The 19,391-nt window shown below is 32.6% G+C and overlaps 1 protein-coding gene and 1 long non-coding RNA gene across 2 annotated transcripts in view; both read right to left on the bottom strand.

The window, feature by feature from the left end:
• Positions 1-1,603: 1,603 nt before the first annotated feature.
• LOC134250151 (uncharacterized) lies at positions 1,604-3,165 on the bottom strand. Its single transcript, XR_009988436.1, has 4 exons — positions 2,792-3,165; positions 2,296-2,389; positions 1,964-2,189; positions 1,604-1,706 (listed from the first exon to the last, which is right to left on the bottom strand). It is a non-coding gene; the product is annotated as an uncharacterized LOC134250151 (long non-coding RNA).
• Positions 3,166-6,316: 3,151 nt separating this feature from the next.
• The window catches only part of LOC134250186 (major facilitator superfamily domain-containing protein 4A-like), a 34,242-nt gene continuing 21,167 nt past the window's right edge, over positions 6,317-19,391 (bottom strand). Inside the window, exons 2-11 of the mRNA XM_062732541.1 lie at positions 15,193-15,391; positions 14,824-15,048; positions 14,374-14,497; positions 13,569-13,678; positions 13,197-13,289; positions 11,365-11,445; positions 10,144-10,291; positions 9,838-9,908; positions 7,189-7,306; positions 6,317-6,843 (exon numbers count right to left, since the gene is read on the bottom strand). Of these exons, the coding sequence (XP_062588525.1) occupies positions 6,665-6,843; positions 7,189-7,306; positions 9,838-9,908; positions 10,144-10,291; positions 11,365-11,445; positions 13,197-13,289; positions 13,569-13,678; positions 14,374-14,497; positions 14,824-15,048; positions 15,193-15,391 (1,348 nt within the window). The 3' untranslated portion in view covers positions 6,317-6,664. The remainder of the gene's footprint in view (positions 6,844-7,188; positions 7,307-9,837; positions 9,909-10,143; positions 10,292-11,364; positions 11,446-13,196; positions 13,290-13,568; positions 13,679-14,373; positions 14,498-14,823; positions 15,049-15,192; positions 15,392-19,391) is intronic.

A 19,391-nucleotide genomic window follows, 5' to 3' on the forward strand; every position in this document is an offset into this window, starting at 1 on the left:
AATATAATGGACACTGAACATGAATTCAAATTACCCCCCAACCCCTCAAAAAAGCTTATAAATGCCAGATTTTCACACATTTTAACCATTTGTAACTTTTTTCTGCTAAAGTTGCCTGCAAATTTTATTGTATAGATATGACATATAGATAACCCCTAACAAGATCATACCATTCATTTTTCCAGCAGTGGTTGTAGATTTTGTGAATAAAGTGATAAACATATGTAACTTTTTTCAAAATTAATAAGCATTGACGCAATGTTCTTTTCCCGTTGTCATGGCAACAACATCACTACAGAAATTTTGTTTTTCCTATTTTTGGAGAATAAAGTAATTCCATCCTTTAACAAATAAAGTAACCAAAATACCTTATCTTATCACGTTCAGAAAACATATTCGTAGAAAAATGTCTTAAAATCATTGATTTTCATAAGGATTTATGAACCCGTTGCTAAGGAAATGAATTTCCTTGGATACCAGTCCCTTCATACGTTCGAAAAAAATTTTAATTGTGTTTTAGCATTAGGTAAGACAAAATCTTTCATATACCAAAAGCTTTTGAAAAAATAAAATTTTGACTTTCCATTCAATGCTCGATGCTTGCTGATTTTGACTCTTAATAATCAGGAGCAAAGGAAAATTGTTTTAAGAATAAGTGTATTCTCATATATAATCAATAGAGCCACACACTAACACTAGAACCATTCCCCTTGGGGCCATGAAATTCACGTTTTTGGAAGACACGTTCTTGCTCATCATAACTTTGTGTTTGGTTAGTTTATTCAATACATGTGCCCAAGTGCAGGGAAGAAGATTTTAAATTGCAATTTCACTATATAAACAATAGAACCCCTGACCCAGGGGCAATGAGATTTGCAATTTTGGATGAGGCATCCTTATTCAACATAACTATGTACTTGGTTAGTTATTTAAAGATTTTTTAAAGAAATACCGTATAAGTGGAAATTTTAGCGAGACGCAAATTTAGCGATTTGTCCTTAAAAATGGGTATTTTATTTTTAGCGAGATCTAATTTTAGCGATTTTTAAAAGTTCACTAAAGAAGCTATTACAAATAAAGAGCAATTTATTTTTAGCGATATTAAATTTTAGCGATCTTGGCACCCTCGCTAATAATGCCAAAATTAAATCCTCGCTAAAAATTCTACTTATACGGTAATACATTTTCACTATATAATCTATTTAGTCCCACCCTAGCATTAGAACCCCTGACCCGGGGCCATGAATTTTTACAATTTTGGTATACTGACTCAATGCTCAGATTACAATCACGCCAAGAGTTTGAGTGCTTAATGCCTAGAAGTTTAGAAGAATATTTTTGAAGATTGCATTAATTTTAGTGGCTTTGGCTCCACCCCTCAGGCCCCAGGGGGCAGGGAACATAAAATTCAGAATTTTTGTTCCCCTTTACCCATATATGCTTTGTGCCAAATTTGATTAAATTTGGTGGAGAGGTTGCAGAGAAGAAGAAGCTGTTCAAATGTTAATGCACAGCGCACGTTGATGGATGAAAACGGATAGCAATAGGTTACCTGAGTTTACTCAGGTGAACTAAAAATGCAAGTTGTCAATTTATTACTGACCTTTGAACTTGAAAGTGGTGCATTGATTAAATATATCTTGCAAATCCAATACACAATGTGGTATTTTTCCAGTTGACATCAGTTCTGGCCTTTGATCTTTGACCTTGACATTGAAAACAAAATATATAGATCTGTATTTCCACTATAAATGATTGTTTTGAATGTGGATAGTCAAGTTGAAGATATGAAATACTTATTAATGAATAGTCAATTGCATCTTCTCGACCCTTTGTCAAGCTCGGAAAAACACCTTGAATGTATTAACATCACCGAGTGTGTGTAAATTAAAAATTACAAAATGAAAAAAATCACTGAAGCTAATAAAAGAGAGTATATAAATTTAAAATACAAATCCAATACCCATTGTGGTGTCTTTCCAGCTGACATCAGTTCTGGCCTTTGATCTTTGACCTTGGAGAAAGGTTGTCTTGATGCCAAATAAACTTATTCCAGGTAGACCATGGATTTCCGCTTGTCGAAAGATGCGACTGAAATGAAGTGTACCACTTTCTCCTGCACATTCTTAATTACTGCAAAATGGGTCCCATAGCCAAAGACTCCAGTCAGCATGTGTCAATCTGAGATACTATAAATAGTTACATTTATAAATTTTTAATATGGATGAATTAGTCATGTAAATTATCTACATATAATAAAAAAGAATTAATTACAAGACATGAAAGAATACCTACCTGTAGATCTATAACCAACTTTCAAATATTGAATGCGCCATGGATCTGGAGTTTTGTTGATTGTTCAGTACAACATAGTCACTGCGACCTAGTACTAAGAGAAGAAAAGTAAATAAAAGATCAATATTGAAATATTGTAAAAATATAATGCACAGTCTATCGGTATATCGATTAGCAGGACAAAGCCCACCCCTCCGTTTTTACACCCCAAAAGTCCTATAATTTGCACTTGAATATACGTAAATTCTTATGAAAGTATAATATAAACAACTTGATTCTTAACGGATCATACGAAACATTATTTGTTTATATTCATAATTTCACAGAATTACTAATTTGCCGATACAAAAATTCGAATTTCCTCGATGAAAACTGCAGAATGTTTTCGATTATTTGAAATGCTGTTCATATCACTTATTTAAAAGAAACATTGCATTAATTAGAACAACAAAAGATATTCATATAGATTGACGAGGAAAAATTCACCTGTACTTACGTTATTTGTCACTGTCAGCTGAGGAGCAAATCCAATACACATTTTTAGCGGGTTTTCGTTGTTAGGAAAGCGCTTGCATTTGCAATCTTGACAGCGCTTGGAAGTCATACATCCTGGCGCAATGCAATCATGACCATAAATCTTGCCTGCGTTTGAAAAACACATCATGACCAAGCCAAGATTGACGCTTGACATTGCATCCTGACTTGGCCAGGATTGACGCTTGAAGAAATCTTGACTGCGTTTGGAAGTAATATATCCTGGCGCAATGCAATCATGACCGACCAAGATAGATGGTAATGTTGTCAATCCTGGCTCGGTCAACATTGAATCATGACCCGGCCAAGATTGGATGGTCATGTTTTCAATCTTGACTTGGCCATGTTATCTAATCAATCTTGACTGAGCCATGTTATCAATCCTGACCTGGCCAAGATAGGATGGCCATGTTATCAATCTTGACTTGGTCATGTTATGTTATCAATCCTGACTTGGTCAAGATTGAATCATGACCTGGCCAAGATAGGATGGCAATGTTGTCAATCTTGACTTGGTCATGTTTTCAATCCTGACTAAGCCATGTTATCAATCTTGACTCGGGCAAGATTGAATCATGACATGGCCAAGATAGGATGGCCATGTTGTCAATCCTGACTTGGTCAGGATATGATGGTCATGTTATTAATCTTGACGGGGTCAAGATTGAATCATGACTTGGTCAGGATAAGATGGTCATGTTATCAATGTTGACTTGGTCATGTTATCAATCCTGACCTGGTCAAGATGGTAAAAATCATGACTTGGTCATGTTTAAATCTTGACATGGTCAGGATTGATAACATGACCAGGTCAAGATCGTTTTTCAATGAAATATATAGAACATGACTTGGGGGTCCCCTGTGGCTTTCCATAGTTTCTAACTGAAAGACGCCCTACTTTTACTTCAGAATCAATTATGTGTAGATCTCACATACTTGCAGTTAGCAGCTTTTATGAATGCATCAGGCAAAGAAGTCTGTGTTTGTGTATTTTCATATGCGTGAAAATACAATGAACAACATTCTAGTCGAAAATCATATCTTCAGTTTAAATAAGTTTCATGTTCACGAAAGTAAAAAAGAATTCTTTACTTAACTCTTACATTGGAGTTTCTAAATGTGCAGTGATTGAGGAAAACGCAAATTTTGTCACACGTGACAATTTACTGGTATACATTTTTTCAACCTTGATACATGTAATAATATCAGTGAACACTAGCCCGTTATGCAAATTATCCCATGTTTCCCACTATCGTTGCTGCCCTGGCATACTATACTAACTAGACAGTGACTCCTTAAATATAAAAAATGATTGTATATGCATACATATACATTGTATTAGTAACGTTACAAAAAACATAGTCACGTTCACTCGGAAAACATTTGACGTAGCACAAAAGTAACATGACGTCATGATTTCACGGTTGACCTATAATTGAAATAAATTTTTAAAAAACATACTAAGAGTTGAGGTAGGACCATAAAAATTCATATTTGACAACTCCTAACCTTGCTCTATCAAACTCCATGAAAAACTCATAAATGTGTAAAAAAAAAATTTAAAAAAATTTAAGCTGGGCGCAGTCAAATATATGAAATCATAACAATATACACTGTCATTTTTTAAAGACAAAAATAATTCATTACAAAATTCATTTCAAAAATAATTGCAAACATGCAATCGTAGATGTTAAGGACGTCTGTTACAACGCACTTTGAAAAAAAAAAAAAAAAACTTTGAAAAATTTTTTCAAAAATGGACCAAATGCACTTTGAAAATTTTTTTCAAAGTGCGTTAAAACTGTACATCATAATTTTACACCATGTAAACATTTAACGCACTTTGAAAAAATTTTCATGAAACAAAAGGAATTAGACTTATATTTTAGAAATAGACAACAGTATTAACCCCTTGCAACGTATGATGTGATATAGTGATGCGATTATATGTGTTATTACTTTATGTGTATGTTAGTTTTTTCTGTGTGGAATTGACGTAATTTGTATCGGGATCTTTTTTGGGAAGGAATACTCCGCTTTGCGGTGCCCTTACTTTGATGTGTTTTTTTCTAAAAACTGATGGATTGAAGAAAACCAAGAAACGGAAAACGAAGAAAAGACTGGCTGAATTAAGGTCTATCAGCTCAACTCTTTATCATTCCCACCCAGATATATCTACTATAACTTGTAACCTTAAGTGTTTTTTGAAAAAAAGAGATTCTAAATAAATAACTGTTCAGTAAATCGAAATTTTGTTCTTTTAAAATATTTATGATCATTTTCAGGAAAATCAGAATATTAATTACTAGCTGTAAATTCCTTATTTTTTGCGAGTGTTTTTTATCGTGAACTGGCTCTCAAACGTCAAATCGCTAGAATTATAATTCGCGAATGAACGGTTTATTAACAGATTTTACATAGATTTAAGCACCAGAAAAATAAAAAGCGAGAAATATATTTTTTTCGCGAGTGATACTTCTCGCGAAATTACGCAGAAATTAATTCCTTGCTTATATTAAGGAATCTATAGTACCTGTCTGCTTTTCGATGTTAATTTGATACCATATATATCTCTCTGTTAAACTCCAGGTGTTTAAAAACACAAGTTTTGCCAAAATTATAGAGTTAGTATCCCAAATAAGTAAGGTTTTATGAAAATTCATATAAATATCTATAAATTTTTTTAGAATCATTCCAATATGTTAACATTTGAGAATTGACTAAGAGATAGGCGGAAGAACAATACTATCGTTCGTAGTTCTTTACGACATTGAATGTTGACCTTTTGACCCCAAATTCAAAAGGGGTCTTCCTAAGGCCACAGGGATTCTGTTATGTTAAATTTCATTGCAAATGTTCAAAGGGTTGGCGAGATATCGTGTGGAAACGAAAGCGTTACAGAAAGACGGATGGACGGACAGCTAGACGGACGGACTGATAGACCCAAATTAATATCTCCCACTTTTCAAGCTGGGGACAAAAAGTATCAAATCAGGTTCAAATGATAATTTATCATACCTAAGATTTGTAGGAATATTGACTAAGCCAAGAATTTTTTTTTCAAAGTGCGTTAATATGGTCGATATTAACGCACTTTGAAAAAAAAATTATTTTTTCAAAGTGCGTTAACCTGGTCCCAAAATTTAACGCACTTTGAAAAAATTTTTCAAAGTGCGTAATTTTTTCAAAGTGCGTTGCCACAGACGTCTGAAGGGAATTTCTGAAAAAATCATTTGGAGTTATGTTTCATTTGATATACCTTAGCAGTACGATTTAACCAGTTCCAGAATCGAGTTATTCTTGCATTGTTTCCTCTTTCTTCCAAAAGAAGAAAGACTGTCATTTTGTGTTACTCTTTGAATATTCTAGAAAATAGGAAGTGTTTTTGATATAATTACTTAAAAATGTAATATCATTTTGACATCATGATTTACAGAACGGCAAGTTCTTTCGAAAAATATTGTTTAAATGAAACAGTAATGCCTTTTTTTATTTAAGACATGTGTTTAACGTTTTGACATATATAGTACTAAGTCATCTTATGTGACTTTTATTTGACTCATATATATAGCAGACATTCTGAGACACATAAAAGTGTCTCCAAATAGCAATTATGCTTAAAATATAAACTTCTAACATTTCAATCTTAAAAATATTCTAGATTCAAACCATCAAATCAAACAAAGAAAAGTTTTTTTAGTTCTCCATTACAATCTATTCACCTCTCCTTTCTAACTTCGTGGCGTCATTGTTTGAGATAATAAAATACACATCAAAACAATTCCTTATACATACATTTGACATTCTACATACAATATGAATACTATCATTCTTGTCAGTATTGTTTTGCATTTTCAGAGATATTGTTTGGAAATTCTGTTCCCCCTTCTGGGGAATGCCTTTTATATTCGTCCTTTTCAGAATAATATTTGACTGATATTGGTTTAAATGGATTTGTTTCTTCCTTGCGATTTCCGAACTTTGTTATCCAGATAAAGGATCCAGGCTTCAACCCTGTATATTATCAGAAAAAAGAATAATCATAAACTTATAGGTACTATCTCTTTCTCAAAGATTAACTGAGGTGTACTAATTTTTATTTCAATGGTACCTTTCTGAAAATTATATTTCTCATTTAGTGAAATAAAATGCAATTCACAGAAAACTTGAACTCATTATTATTTGGTTTTTATTTTTATATTTAAAATGTAATATCAAAACCAATATGATGTTTGATTTATTTTCAAATAATATTTACACAGATTAAGTAAGACGGCTAAACAATATTTTATTTTATCTTTTAAAAAAAAACTCAAAATAAAATGACGTCATTTGTTAATACATGTATTTATTACAAACCTCTATATTTTGGAGTATTCCTTCCAAAAAAGAAAAGAGCACCAAAGAGAAGTCCTGATAGAACAGCAATCACAAAACAGAATACAAGGAAACTTGGCGGACCAGTGGCTACAAACAGCTGTTAACAAAATTATTTCGTATGACACTGTTAATCATGTAAAAACCATTGTACCTTACCATCACCTTATAAAAAGAGCTATTATAATGTTATTACTTTTCACATAATTAAATCATAGATTATTTTAGATAGAAGGCAAGGCAGAAGAGATCGCTTAATCTATCAAATCTAAAAATTGTTCGAGTTATACAAATATGCCAGTAAAGATTGTTTTAGTAAATGTTAAATCGTATCTTTTCGTGGTGCCCAATCATTATACATGTAGTTTTAAAAAAATCTGGCTAGGTTTTTAAAATGTTTCATACATGACAAAAATGTTTTAAAATGCCATTGCAAGGTTTCAATTAAAAAATATATATATATAAATTTCACATTTTGTTGGCAGAAAAATGCATCAAAACATATAATGAACATGTATGGCAATTTGTCCAATTTGTCCAAATAACCAGTAAACTGATCCTAGAATTGATCTTTTTATATACCGATCGATCCAAATAAAGAAATATACTTTTTTATTCATTTCGCTTCCTGACAGGCTTTCGTTGAATTGTTAAGCTGCAAGCAATGCAAAAAACTAATACAATGCAAGATGGTTTTCGGATTTTTCTCTTTATAAATTGATTGAAAGGAAAAAAATCTCTGGGACTTAAGAATGCAGTTGAGTACAATAAAGCAATCCATACAATAAAATGGAGCTGCCAGTTTTTAGCTCACCTGAGCCGAAGGCTCAAGTGAGCTTTTCTGATCAAAATTTGTCCGTTGTCTGTCGTTGTTGTAAACTTTTCACATTTTCATCTTCTTCTCAAGAACCACTGGGCCAATTTCAACCAAACTTGGCACAAAGTATCCTTGGGTAAAGGGGATTCAAGTTTGTTCAAATGAAGGGCCACACCCTTTTCCAAGGGGAGATAATCATGAATTTGTTAAAAATTAATGGCATTTTTAAAAAAGATCTTCTTCTCCAGAACCGCTGGGCCAGGAAAGATGAAACTCATGTGGAAGCATCCTCAGGTAGTGTATATTCAAGTTTGTTCAAATCATGACCCCCGCGGCAAGGATGGGGCCAAAATGGCCGACCCAAGTTTTACATAGGAATATATAGGAAAAATCTTTAAAAATCTTCTTCTCCAGAACCACTAGGACAGGAAAGATGAAACTCATGTGGAATCATCCTCAGGTAGTGTTGATTCAAATTTGTTCAAATCATGACCCCTGGGGCAAGGGTGGGGCCAAAATGGCTGACCCAAGTTTTTCATAGGAATATATAAGAAAAATCTTTAAAAATCTTCTTCTCCAGAACCACTGGGCCAGGAAAGATGAAACTCATGTGGAATCTTCCTCAGGTAGTGTAGATTCAAGTTTATTCAAATCATGACCCCCGGGGCAAGGATGGGGCCAAAATGGCCGACCCTAGTTTTACATAGGAATATATAAGAAAAATCTTTAAAAATCTTCTTCTCAAGAACCACTAGGACAAGAAAAATGAAACTCATGTGGAATCATCCTTAGGTAGTGTTGATTCAAATTTGTTCAAATCATGACCCCTGGGGCAAGGGTGGGGCCAAAATGGCCGACCCAAGTTTTTCATAGGAATATATAGGAAAAATCTTTAAAAATCTTCTTCTCCAGAACCACTGGGCCAGGAAAGATGAAACTCATGTGGAATCTTCCTCAGGTAGTGTAGATTCAAGTTTGTTCAAATCATGACCCCCGGGGCAAGGGTGGGGCCAAAATGGCCGACCCAAGTTTTACAAAGGAATATATAGGAAAAATCTTTAAAAATCTTCTACTCCAGAACCACTGGGCCAGGAAAGATGAAACTCATGTGGAATCATCCTTAGGTAGTGTAGATTCAAGTTTGTTCAAATCATGACCCCCGGGGCAAGGGTGGGGCCAAAATGGCCGACCCAAGTTTTACATAGGAATATATAGGAAAAATCTTTAAAAATCTTCTTCTCCAGAACCATTGGGCCAGGAAAGATGAAACTCATGTTGAATCATCCTCAGGTAGTGTAGATTCAAGTTTTTTCAAATCATGACCCCCGGCCCTGGGGATAGGGTGGGGCCAAAATGGCCGACCCAAGTTTTACATAGGGATATATAGGGAAACCTTTTAAAATCTTCTTTTCAAGTACTTCAAAGCTATGATTAGTGATACCCGGGGTATTTATATGGAATCATCCTCAGGTAGTGTAGATTCTAGTTTGTTCAAATGATGAACGCCTGGAAGGGGGGGGGGTAAATTCAAGCCCAATGTGCTCAGGTGAGCGCTGTGGCCCCTGGGCCTCTTGTTTTTATTAGCAAATAACACCGTGCATGACATATTGTTACTTGTCTATGTAAAATAAACTCATTATCTGCATACAAGACAAGCGTCTTGATGGCTGGAAACCTAAGGGTACTTAAAAGACATAGAAGAACTCTAAAATCCCGACACGAAATGCAAGCATGTTAAATTGGAACAAAAAAAAAAGATTCGTTGCTGTTTCAGTAGTAAAAGATAATGCTTTATTATTTAGTAGTTTACTTACGTTGCCCACAATAACTGGACACAGTGTTTCACCCAGGGCCGCACTAACTACCAGGCAGGAGGCTATAGGAGCTGACAATAATCAAATCAAAAGCATTTCACTTTTCTTAAATGCGTATTGATGAATATTTTTCCAGATAAATTCGTTTAACATGAATTTTTTCGAAATGAAATTCATAATCTATAAACTAAAAAAATTCATTTTTTTTCCGAATGAAATTATCGTTCGGTTATGTGTTATTATTTTAAGATATTGACAGGATGAAATTTAGCTATAACTTGAATAAAAACTTTAATTCAGGCTCACCATTGATGTCAATAAATAGTTCAGTAAGTGACATAATAGTTGGTGACATGCTGCTTAGAAAGAGTCCAAATACGCATGTGCCGAAATATGCTATCACATGGTTCCCTCGAAATATCAATGTGAATAAAAGGGCGAGAATACATCCACCCTAAAAATTAAAAGATATTGTAAGGATGATGCGATATAGAGGAACAAATGTACTTTGTATACTATGATTTATAATGCTATATATTCTGATGGTTTGTATGGGAAAAATTAATAACTTGAGTATGAATTTTATCTTTGAAAGTCACTATGCTTGAATATGCATACTATATAGAAAATCGTTTCTATCCACAATAACATGAAATCGATGCATTCCTATAATTTACATTTTCACCATAAATTGACGTTGCTTTAGTTTATTAAATGCAAAATTAATTCATCAGGTGGGGTATTGTATTATTTCTTTGCCTGTTGTTTGAGTGATGCAGACAAAATTATAAAACATACAGTATTTTTTTTTTCAGTATGATGATGTTCATAAATAATCAATTAACAATCAAAATGTATGCATTATGAAGGGGAATAGGCAGGAAATATATATAAGCAGCAGAAAAGTACAATTTAAAATGGTTGTAATGAAGGAATGGTATCTTTTAACGCAGATAATCGATCTGAATATTACATGTACCTTTATTATGTTTTGAGACAATAATTGAAGTGATTAAACTGAAGAAAAACAAATTGACCAGGAATAATATTTCTTTTTGGTATGAGTTAAGGGAACAATAACAGTTTGCCACAAATTGAATTTTATCGATTTTTAATTATACTACAGCTATGTATTCTAGTTTTATCATCAATCGATTCCAAAACGAGAAAATGTGTTTTTAAGACATAATGCACCGTGTACAATTCAATTTAAAATCGAATTATTTATTATATCTCTTCTAGGGCTGTTTTGCCCATTACATGGCTGCACACATCTTGTCAAAATACATCAAGTCTATTTTAAAGGTGTCTAGATTTTGGTTACTTTTTACATTGTCATTAAGTACATTCTCTCTGGAATATATTAACTCTGGAAATTAAAAAAAAAACTATTGATGTTTACACTTTAGTTTCAAAACTCAAACAAAGACTAAGAGAAGATAATAAATGCAAGTAAAAAAAAAAAGAAGAAGAAGAAGAGAAGGAAGAACCACGTGGCGGGCCAAAGCAGCATGAATCAATACTCACTAAATTACAGGTGAGCATAAAGGTAGCAGTCAGTCTAGTGGCACATGGAATGGCGATCAGTCGGCCCAGGGCAAAGGTTCCCTGTGAAGTATATTAGTAAATATTTAAGCATAGAATTTTTATTTTCTGACGTCTTCAGTCGTATAATAGCACCTGGTCATGCTAACAAATTCAAAAATGCGCTTTATAATTAATTCTGTCGACATGGACAGGTACAGTTATTTTATTGACAACAATATCCAAAATCAAGATATTGTTGATATTGATATTTAGTTTGCTTTGGTTTTAGTTTGCCTCCATGGCACCTGATCCCACCTCCGATGTTTAGGAGGTCTGTGTTTGCTCTGCTCTTATTTTGTGTTGTTTTTTGACCTTTGAGATTGAATACTGTTCGTTACCTCAATATCCTTCTTAATTAATCAACGTTTCTGTCGATCGAAATTTTATTGTCATATAAATAATGAATTTTTATAGTAAATTGAGCGCCTTCACAACAGTTTATTGGTATGGTTAACAGACGCCAGATCCGGACCCATTTTGGGTCCGTGTAAGACTTTAAGTAACAATTCTTTCTAAAAATGATTAAGAGTTTTAAGTGTTAATATTATAGTTCAAATTTCTGAATTGCAAAAACTCAAACTAATTTGGTATATTGAAATTTAATAATTTAGATCAAAAATCTAAATTATCAAATTTCCAAGCAGGTTTACAATTTTAATTTTCTAGATGTTTGCCTTAACTATTTAAAATTCAAATCTCCGAAAACGATTTTCGTATTTTAAACTTTTGAGTTTTTAATCTACCATTTGATCACGAAGTTTACGCTTAACTATCCAAAATTCAGTATCATTTTTCGTCTTTCAATTATTTAAAATTTACTTCGAGCTTCAAAATGGTTGGAGTTTTTTGAAATTTTGTATTTTGATTCAAACATATAAATTTCAAGTAACCAAAACACCTTGAGTTTTTTTTAATTTTACTTAAAATAGAAATATCCAAAATATCAAATTTTCAAACCCGATTTGAATTTTGAATATCAGTTCAATATTTTAACTGTGTAAAAGATCTTTTGCTTGACCAAAAGACTTTTTGAAATGGTTTCGAAATTCAAACAGGTTTGGAATTTGGTATTTTAAATATTTGAAGTAAAAGACTAAAACCCAAAATGTAAAAAGTGTTTAAGAATATTTAGAATTTGAGTGTTTGAAAGTTCTAAATTTCTAAAAATATAAAACGTTTGAAAGTTGAAAAATAGAAGTTTGAAGGAAATTTTAAGTAATCATAAGACAAAATATGTTACTGAAATTTGGATAGTTAAGCGTAAACTTTCTGAACAAACCGTAGATTAAAAACTCAAATGTTTAAAAAACAAAAATCGTTTTTTGGAAATTCAAAGTGTGTAAAAATGTAAAACATTCAAATGATAAAACCTGTTTTGAAATTTGGAAAGTAAGATTTTTTTAACTAAAATATTGAATTTCAATCATACCTAATCAGTATGCGTTGTTGAAATTTAGAAATTTAAACAATTATATTAACATTCTAAAACTCTTAATCATCTTAAAAATTTTAATTGTTAAGTGTTACACGGACCATTTTGGCGTGGAAAGGTTAATAACTCAAATAGGTACTCGGAGGAAAAAGACAAATCAATTTTACAAAATGATGTCCAAATAATTATATCATTTTTCTTTTCTTTTCATAATGTTTAAAGTAGAAAATTGTAGTGTCGGAATATCTAACCGAACATTACTTTGGCAGACACATCCATGTAGTTATTTGCAATTGGATGGTCAGGAAATAAATGTCTTCAAATATACACACACACTTACCCAGAAACAAGCGTTCAGGTACGCTCCCTCTCCTTTTTGCAACCCTTTCACATTTTTTACGGCAAATGAATATATATAGTCAGCATAGGAGGACTGTGAAAACATTAAAACATTTTTATCAAATAAAAATATAGTGTAGAAACAATGTATAGAATAGTTAAGTTTTTAACAGTGTAAAACAGCTGATTTTTTTTTTCGAATAATTATTTTTTCCCTTTGCAAACCTATTACCTAATATTTCATATTGTCAGGTGATTTGCTTGAAAGTTTAAGTTTTATCAGAGATAAAATTTACAATAATTGATCATGATTATTAGGAATAAGATCTTTGATATTTGAATGTTATATTCATCAAAATAGATTGTTACACACCTGCAATCCGTCGTAGAAGAACAGGGATACTGAAGTAATTAGAATAATTATCACGATTTCTCTTGTTCCACAGCAGAAGCAGTAGGTTTGTCCACTTATATCCCTCATATCTAATAAAGTATACCAAAAATAAAGTTATAGAAATAACCAACGTGTCAGAAACATGTACCATTTTATAAACAATTTAAGACTCTCTGCCTTTAGTAACATTTTGTTTTTATTTTACACTTTGGCATACACGTGTAGGCTTAAAAATACAAACAGGAAACACTATTCAAAAGTGTATAAGACCATATAAAGATATTCTGAGATCTTATACTCCAGAAAAGGATTCCATTAATATCTTCTTATGTATACTTTAAATTTAATAATTGTTCATAGTTTTATAGCCTCATTAGTCTTATTAAGTAGGTGACTTCAGCTGAACAATTTAAGTGTGTTCCGAAACATGTATAGTTCTATTGCAGATTCATGTTCTTCTTGTACATGTAAGCAGTGTATTGTTCGTGTTCATTCATTGCATGCATTTACCTCTTTTCTAACTTAGGCGGTCGATGTCCTTAATCTGTGTTTGAATACATTTTGTTTCAATTGTTTCAATTTATACTTTCAATATTTTATATTCAATGTTCGTTATGTCCACCCTATTTCAATAGAATTGAAGATGAAACACACATTTGTAATACGTGCTTTCTCTCATATTTGTTTTAAATGTTTTGGGTAACTTTTTTTTTTAGATAAATCAAGCTTAAACTACTTAATTGTGTTTGTCGTTTGTCTACTATGTTTTTTCAACCTTCCTTACTTTGATCTGATGAATCAGAACGAACGGACGCCATGCTGACTGATTGAGACACCGCGGCTCCGGATGATATAATATGCTTCTTCTCCAAAATAATCACCACTATTACAACAGCTGTAAAGAAAAACTGTCAAAAACGCCTAGTTAGATGAAAGAAATATTAAACCATTAATAGATCAACAGATTGTATGTTAATGCTAATGAAAAACATAATGCATCAACGCCTGGTAATGCTAAGCACGCTTTTGTATAATACAATTTACATGAATACATTCAATCCATACGTGTATCGATTTAGTGAAATTGGTGTACCCATCATTTGGAATACTAAAATATCATTAAAACTGAAAAGTTATGTAATCGATTACCAATGCAGCCTAAAGAAGCTGCCAATAAAGTCTTTTGGTTTTATTTAAAATATTTTTTTTACTATATCTAAATTGTCGTTCTTACTTGGATACTAGCCAGGATGAAGAAAGCTCTTTCTGAATGGCTAAGATGTTGAGCACGTGACACTGACGGTTGCGTTGATACTACTGGTTGGCTTACATTCGATGTTGTTTCAAAGTCTTTTGTTAATTTATCATGAGATGGCTGAGAGCAATCAACATCAAGGGTAAAAGGTGCAGCTATCATGGGACTAATGAATGCTCCGAGACCATAACAGAAGTGCATTGCCTGATAATACATTTGCATTAAAACAAGAAACTTCGGTTTTCTCATCATACCATATCAAAAAATTATTTTCTTCTTTGCAAGATATCTTCTAAGCTCTGAATGAGATAGTTAACTGAAAAAAGCAAAGAAATATGTAAGTCCTACCTGCAGAAATGGAGAGACATTTGTTCCAAATCTCAAAATCATTCTGAGGTTAGCAACACAGTCTATACAACCCATACACCATCCCATCAACATTAGATTTACCAAGAGTTCTCCAAACTCGGTACAGGCGGGAACTAATAGCGTGGTGAAGGGGAGACCAATCATCCCGATCAACATAAGCACGTGGACAGGGACAATTCTACAACATATTGTACAACTGGGTGATTGATTGATTGATTGAATAATGGATGAATTGATTGATCAACTGATCTATAAATTGATTGATGACTTAAACTTCCATGTCCTTTTTAAGTAAGATTGTTGAAGGTCCCTTTGGAATTCATCAAACCGAGAGTAGAGATAATTAATAGCAATATTGTATGCAGATATAGTTATTATATTATAATACTTATGCATTTATGTAAGATTAATTAAATGTTAATTGTGTTGTTAATGGTATCGCTCTCGGTGTCATTCTATAATGTCATGATGAATTTCATTTTATACAAATACTGTTAAAGTACTTTTTTCATACGATTGGGGGGGGGGGGGGGTAAACATTTATTTAAAAAGTCTGATGTTGCATTTGAATCGTAATTTCAATGTTATGTTCTTTTCCAACGAATATGTCCATTTTGAGCTGATCATTTGCTTAAAATAGCGCCATCATTAATAAAAGATATCTTATAAGCAAGATTATAAGTCTGGTTCCTTTGTATAGATTTCTATTGAACTCGCTGCTTAACAGCGTTAGTTTCTTTTTATTTCAAAAGCGTAGCATGTTTAAATTACTTGCAACAACTGTGTAAATTATTCATGGAAATCACTTTTCTCCCTGCACTGCTATTTCACAACAGACTAAACGTTTTCAAGCAAGTATCAAAAACACCCCACATGATTTCAAGAGTACATGTACATGTCGAAAAAATTGATAATTAGTTTTCAATCATCTGTTTTGACAAGCTGAAGTTTCATAGAAATGTCAAGTCTGTTTTGTTGATTCACTTTTCAGATGTCAAGATATTCAATTTTGCTTTAATCTTAAAAGCTTTCATTATTTCCGTACGGTGAAACTGAATGGAACTAAGGTGTCCTTAAATTTCCACTGTCCGTCTGTCTGTCAAAAGTAAATTAATTTTTACATCCTGATAGTGATCTTCGTGTATCGAGAAGCACTTTGTTCTAACTTGTGCCCTAGTTTATTGCTTAAAGCTTCTTTATCAATTTTAATATAGCTAATCAGAAGACTAATCAATAGATATCTCTAAAATAGTGTGTCGAAGACTGAAACAAATAAACGAGAAATTGCCAACAAGTACGAGGGCCGTTCAAAAATTACGCGGACTTATTGCACAGAAAAAAATATTTGACGACATAATCGGGCTAAATGTCACACATAATATAAAAGAATCTTTACTTAATATATGGTCTTCAAAATTTCATATCAAAATGTCGTAAATTGGTATCAATTTTGAGTGATTTTTCAGGACATATCATTTAGTCACGGAGCAGCAAAATCTTCGACGTCACAGGCATTATAAAAAAATATGTGATTGATCTCTCATTTTCTCAACATTTTCCCTTGAGTACCTGTACAGTTTGAGTTACCTTATCTATTCAACATCCAAACACCATTTCTTGTCTAGCTTAAAATCTAATAAACGAGTAAAAATATTCTTTTTTGTTTTAAAACCAAAAACTGCAGGTATTTATGAGATAAAGTGTGATATTCGTGACTCTCAACCCCGATCTTTACAGTTCGGATCAAGTTTTCGTCGAAAATCTTCTTCCCGTTCTCCCGTTAGCATTTTTACAGAGGTCTAACGGTCTAAAATTTCAGTTTGCTATTTGTGGACGAATGTCACGAATACCCTAGTTTGCTACATGTTTTATTATGCATATTTGCGTGGACCCTGAGGTCCACGCAGTAAATATATCAGGGTCCACGCAAATATGCATAATAAGCGAGGTTAAACAGGATGCACTGGACAAACTTCGGGATATGCATGCGCGGGAATGCTAGAGAGTTTGCTTCTAAGACAACTTGCTCGAAGAACAATTCGCCCTAATCGAATTAGAATATGCAATTTCATTGAAAAATCTGGCTTTTCAATTTGCACAATTTATCGTATTTATATATTTATTTGCGGATCCGAATTTCCCATACATTTATACTTTTATTTTCAAATTGAACATTGATTAATCATTCTATGGCACAAGCACTTTAAGAAGTGGGAAGATCTTGCAGTATGTACTACTGATTAGATAACTTAATAACTTGAATTGAAAACTTCATTCAACGACATGTTCTAGCTTTTAAAATCGGCATAAATTTTGTGCATCAAGACTCACAAAATAAAATTAATATACAACAATCCAAATATAGCTTGATACATGCCTGTAGAAACAGTTTTCCATGTGTGTGTGTGTGTGGGGGGGGGGGGTAAAATTTAAAAATCGCTTACTACAGAGTTATGCTACAGGTGTACAATCCGATCTATTTTCTGACAGATGTATTCCATCGTATAAGTCCAGAACAGATATCATGTCCCCGCCGATATGGGTTACATGTGTCAAAATAGCCCGATTTTTTTAAATTAGAAAATTATATAGGCTATCCGGGGATAAAATTTAACAATTTTGCTATGAATGTACTATCAGTCAAAGTAGGCAGGTCATTGTGGAGTGTAAAAGAACCTACTTGAATATTCACTAAACCAAGAAATTTTCTCTAATTGAATTTCGGTTGGAAACACATGCATATGGTCCACGTATTGCAGTCCTTTTTTAAGGGACAGCAACTTGTTTGGATTTAACAAAAGTGTGGTGCGCCGTCAATCTCAGGAGACATCATTTTCACAGTCGTTTTCACGGGAATCGCATCAGAGAAAAATATTTCTGTTAATACTTCAAATATCACGTCAGAAATCTAAATACATGATAATAGAACAATTTAAAGATACATTTGAGAAACTTGTCGAAAAATATCCCGAATTACAGAAAATAAATGAGCTAAATTTTGGATTCCGCATGCTTTTGCTTTAAATTTTTTGTCGTGCTCCGTAACTCTCCATCAGCGATATCATCATACCGATAATTTTAGTAGAATTTTTTTAAAATACAGAAATTTTGCCCAAAATTTATTGTAATCTTTAAGATACATATTTCTGTGAAATTTCATAACTATATGACGTCTGTAAGAGTAAATAATAGCACAGTCCGCGTAATTTTTGAACGGCCCTCGTACATCAAATTAAAAAGAAAAGATTTTCGCAAATCTATAAGTCTTTGACAATTTGTGTGGTTTTCTTATATACGAAAAGCACACAAAGTGTTAAGATCGTTTTTTATCTTTGTTTGCATTGGAATCGAATCAATTGTTGATTTCACCATTTTGCAAAGTTAATTTTTGAAGTGCAAAGAATTATATATGCATATTTTTTATACTCTTTTAAAGAGACCTTGCCTGACATTGGTATTGTTATGACTTCATCTACATATCTATAGTTTTACATACATTGGGTAACAGGTGTTAACCAGACGCAATCAAATGATATTAACATAAAAAAAAACGGAATATCCTAAAGGACGTCGGCTGTCACAGTTTAGCTTTATCTAGGTCAAAGGTGAATATTGCCAACAATGATCAATTATTTGATGTAATTTCCCATTTTCCCATCAAAGTCCAAAAAACTTCGCTAATAGTTTGACAATAAATCCTCTATTCAGTTAAAGTAAAATATTTTCCTCAGTTAATAATTACAAAATTTTTGCCATCTAGAGCGATATTTCACGATTGATTAAGTATACGATCATCTTTGTTTTTTTTTTTCAAACAAAACGCTAACATTTTACCATTTTAAATGTTAAGATTTTGAACAATTAATACAACCAAGATATTTGACATAATAGAGACATTCTTCCTTTATTTAGGTATAATTGAAATTCGGATATATTCATACATTGTATATTGTGATTGGTGATCTTCAGTCTTACTTTGTTTGCAATCAGTATGAATCCACACAGAAGCACAGTGAAAAACTATGCTTCGAGTTTATAATTGACAATATCTCTTTGAGATCTTTGAGAAGAAGGTCTTGAGGGTCAACTTCAATATAAGGGTATGTGGTTCCTATGCGGAAGCTTGCTAATATAACTTGGTAGTCATTTGTTAACCACTTGTCCTCCAATGTTGACCA

The sequence above is a fragment of the Saccostrea cucullata genome, unplaced genomic scaffold, assembly GCF_032062105.1.
Source record: "Saccostrea cucullata isolate Sc308-1 unplaced genomic scaffold, CSIRO_AGI_Scuc_v1 ctg1277, whole genome shotgun sequence".
Classification (NCBI taxonomy): Eukaryota; Metazoa; Mollusca; class Bivalvia; order Ostreida; family Ostreidae; genus Saccostrea; species Saccostrea cuccullata.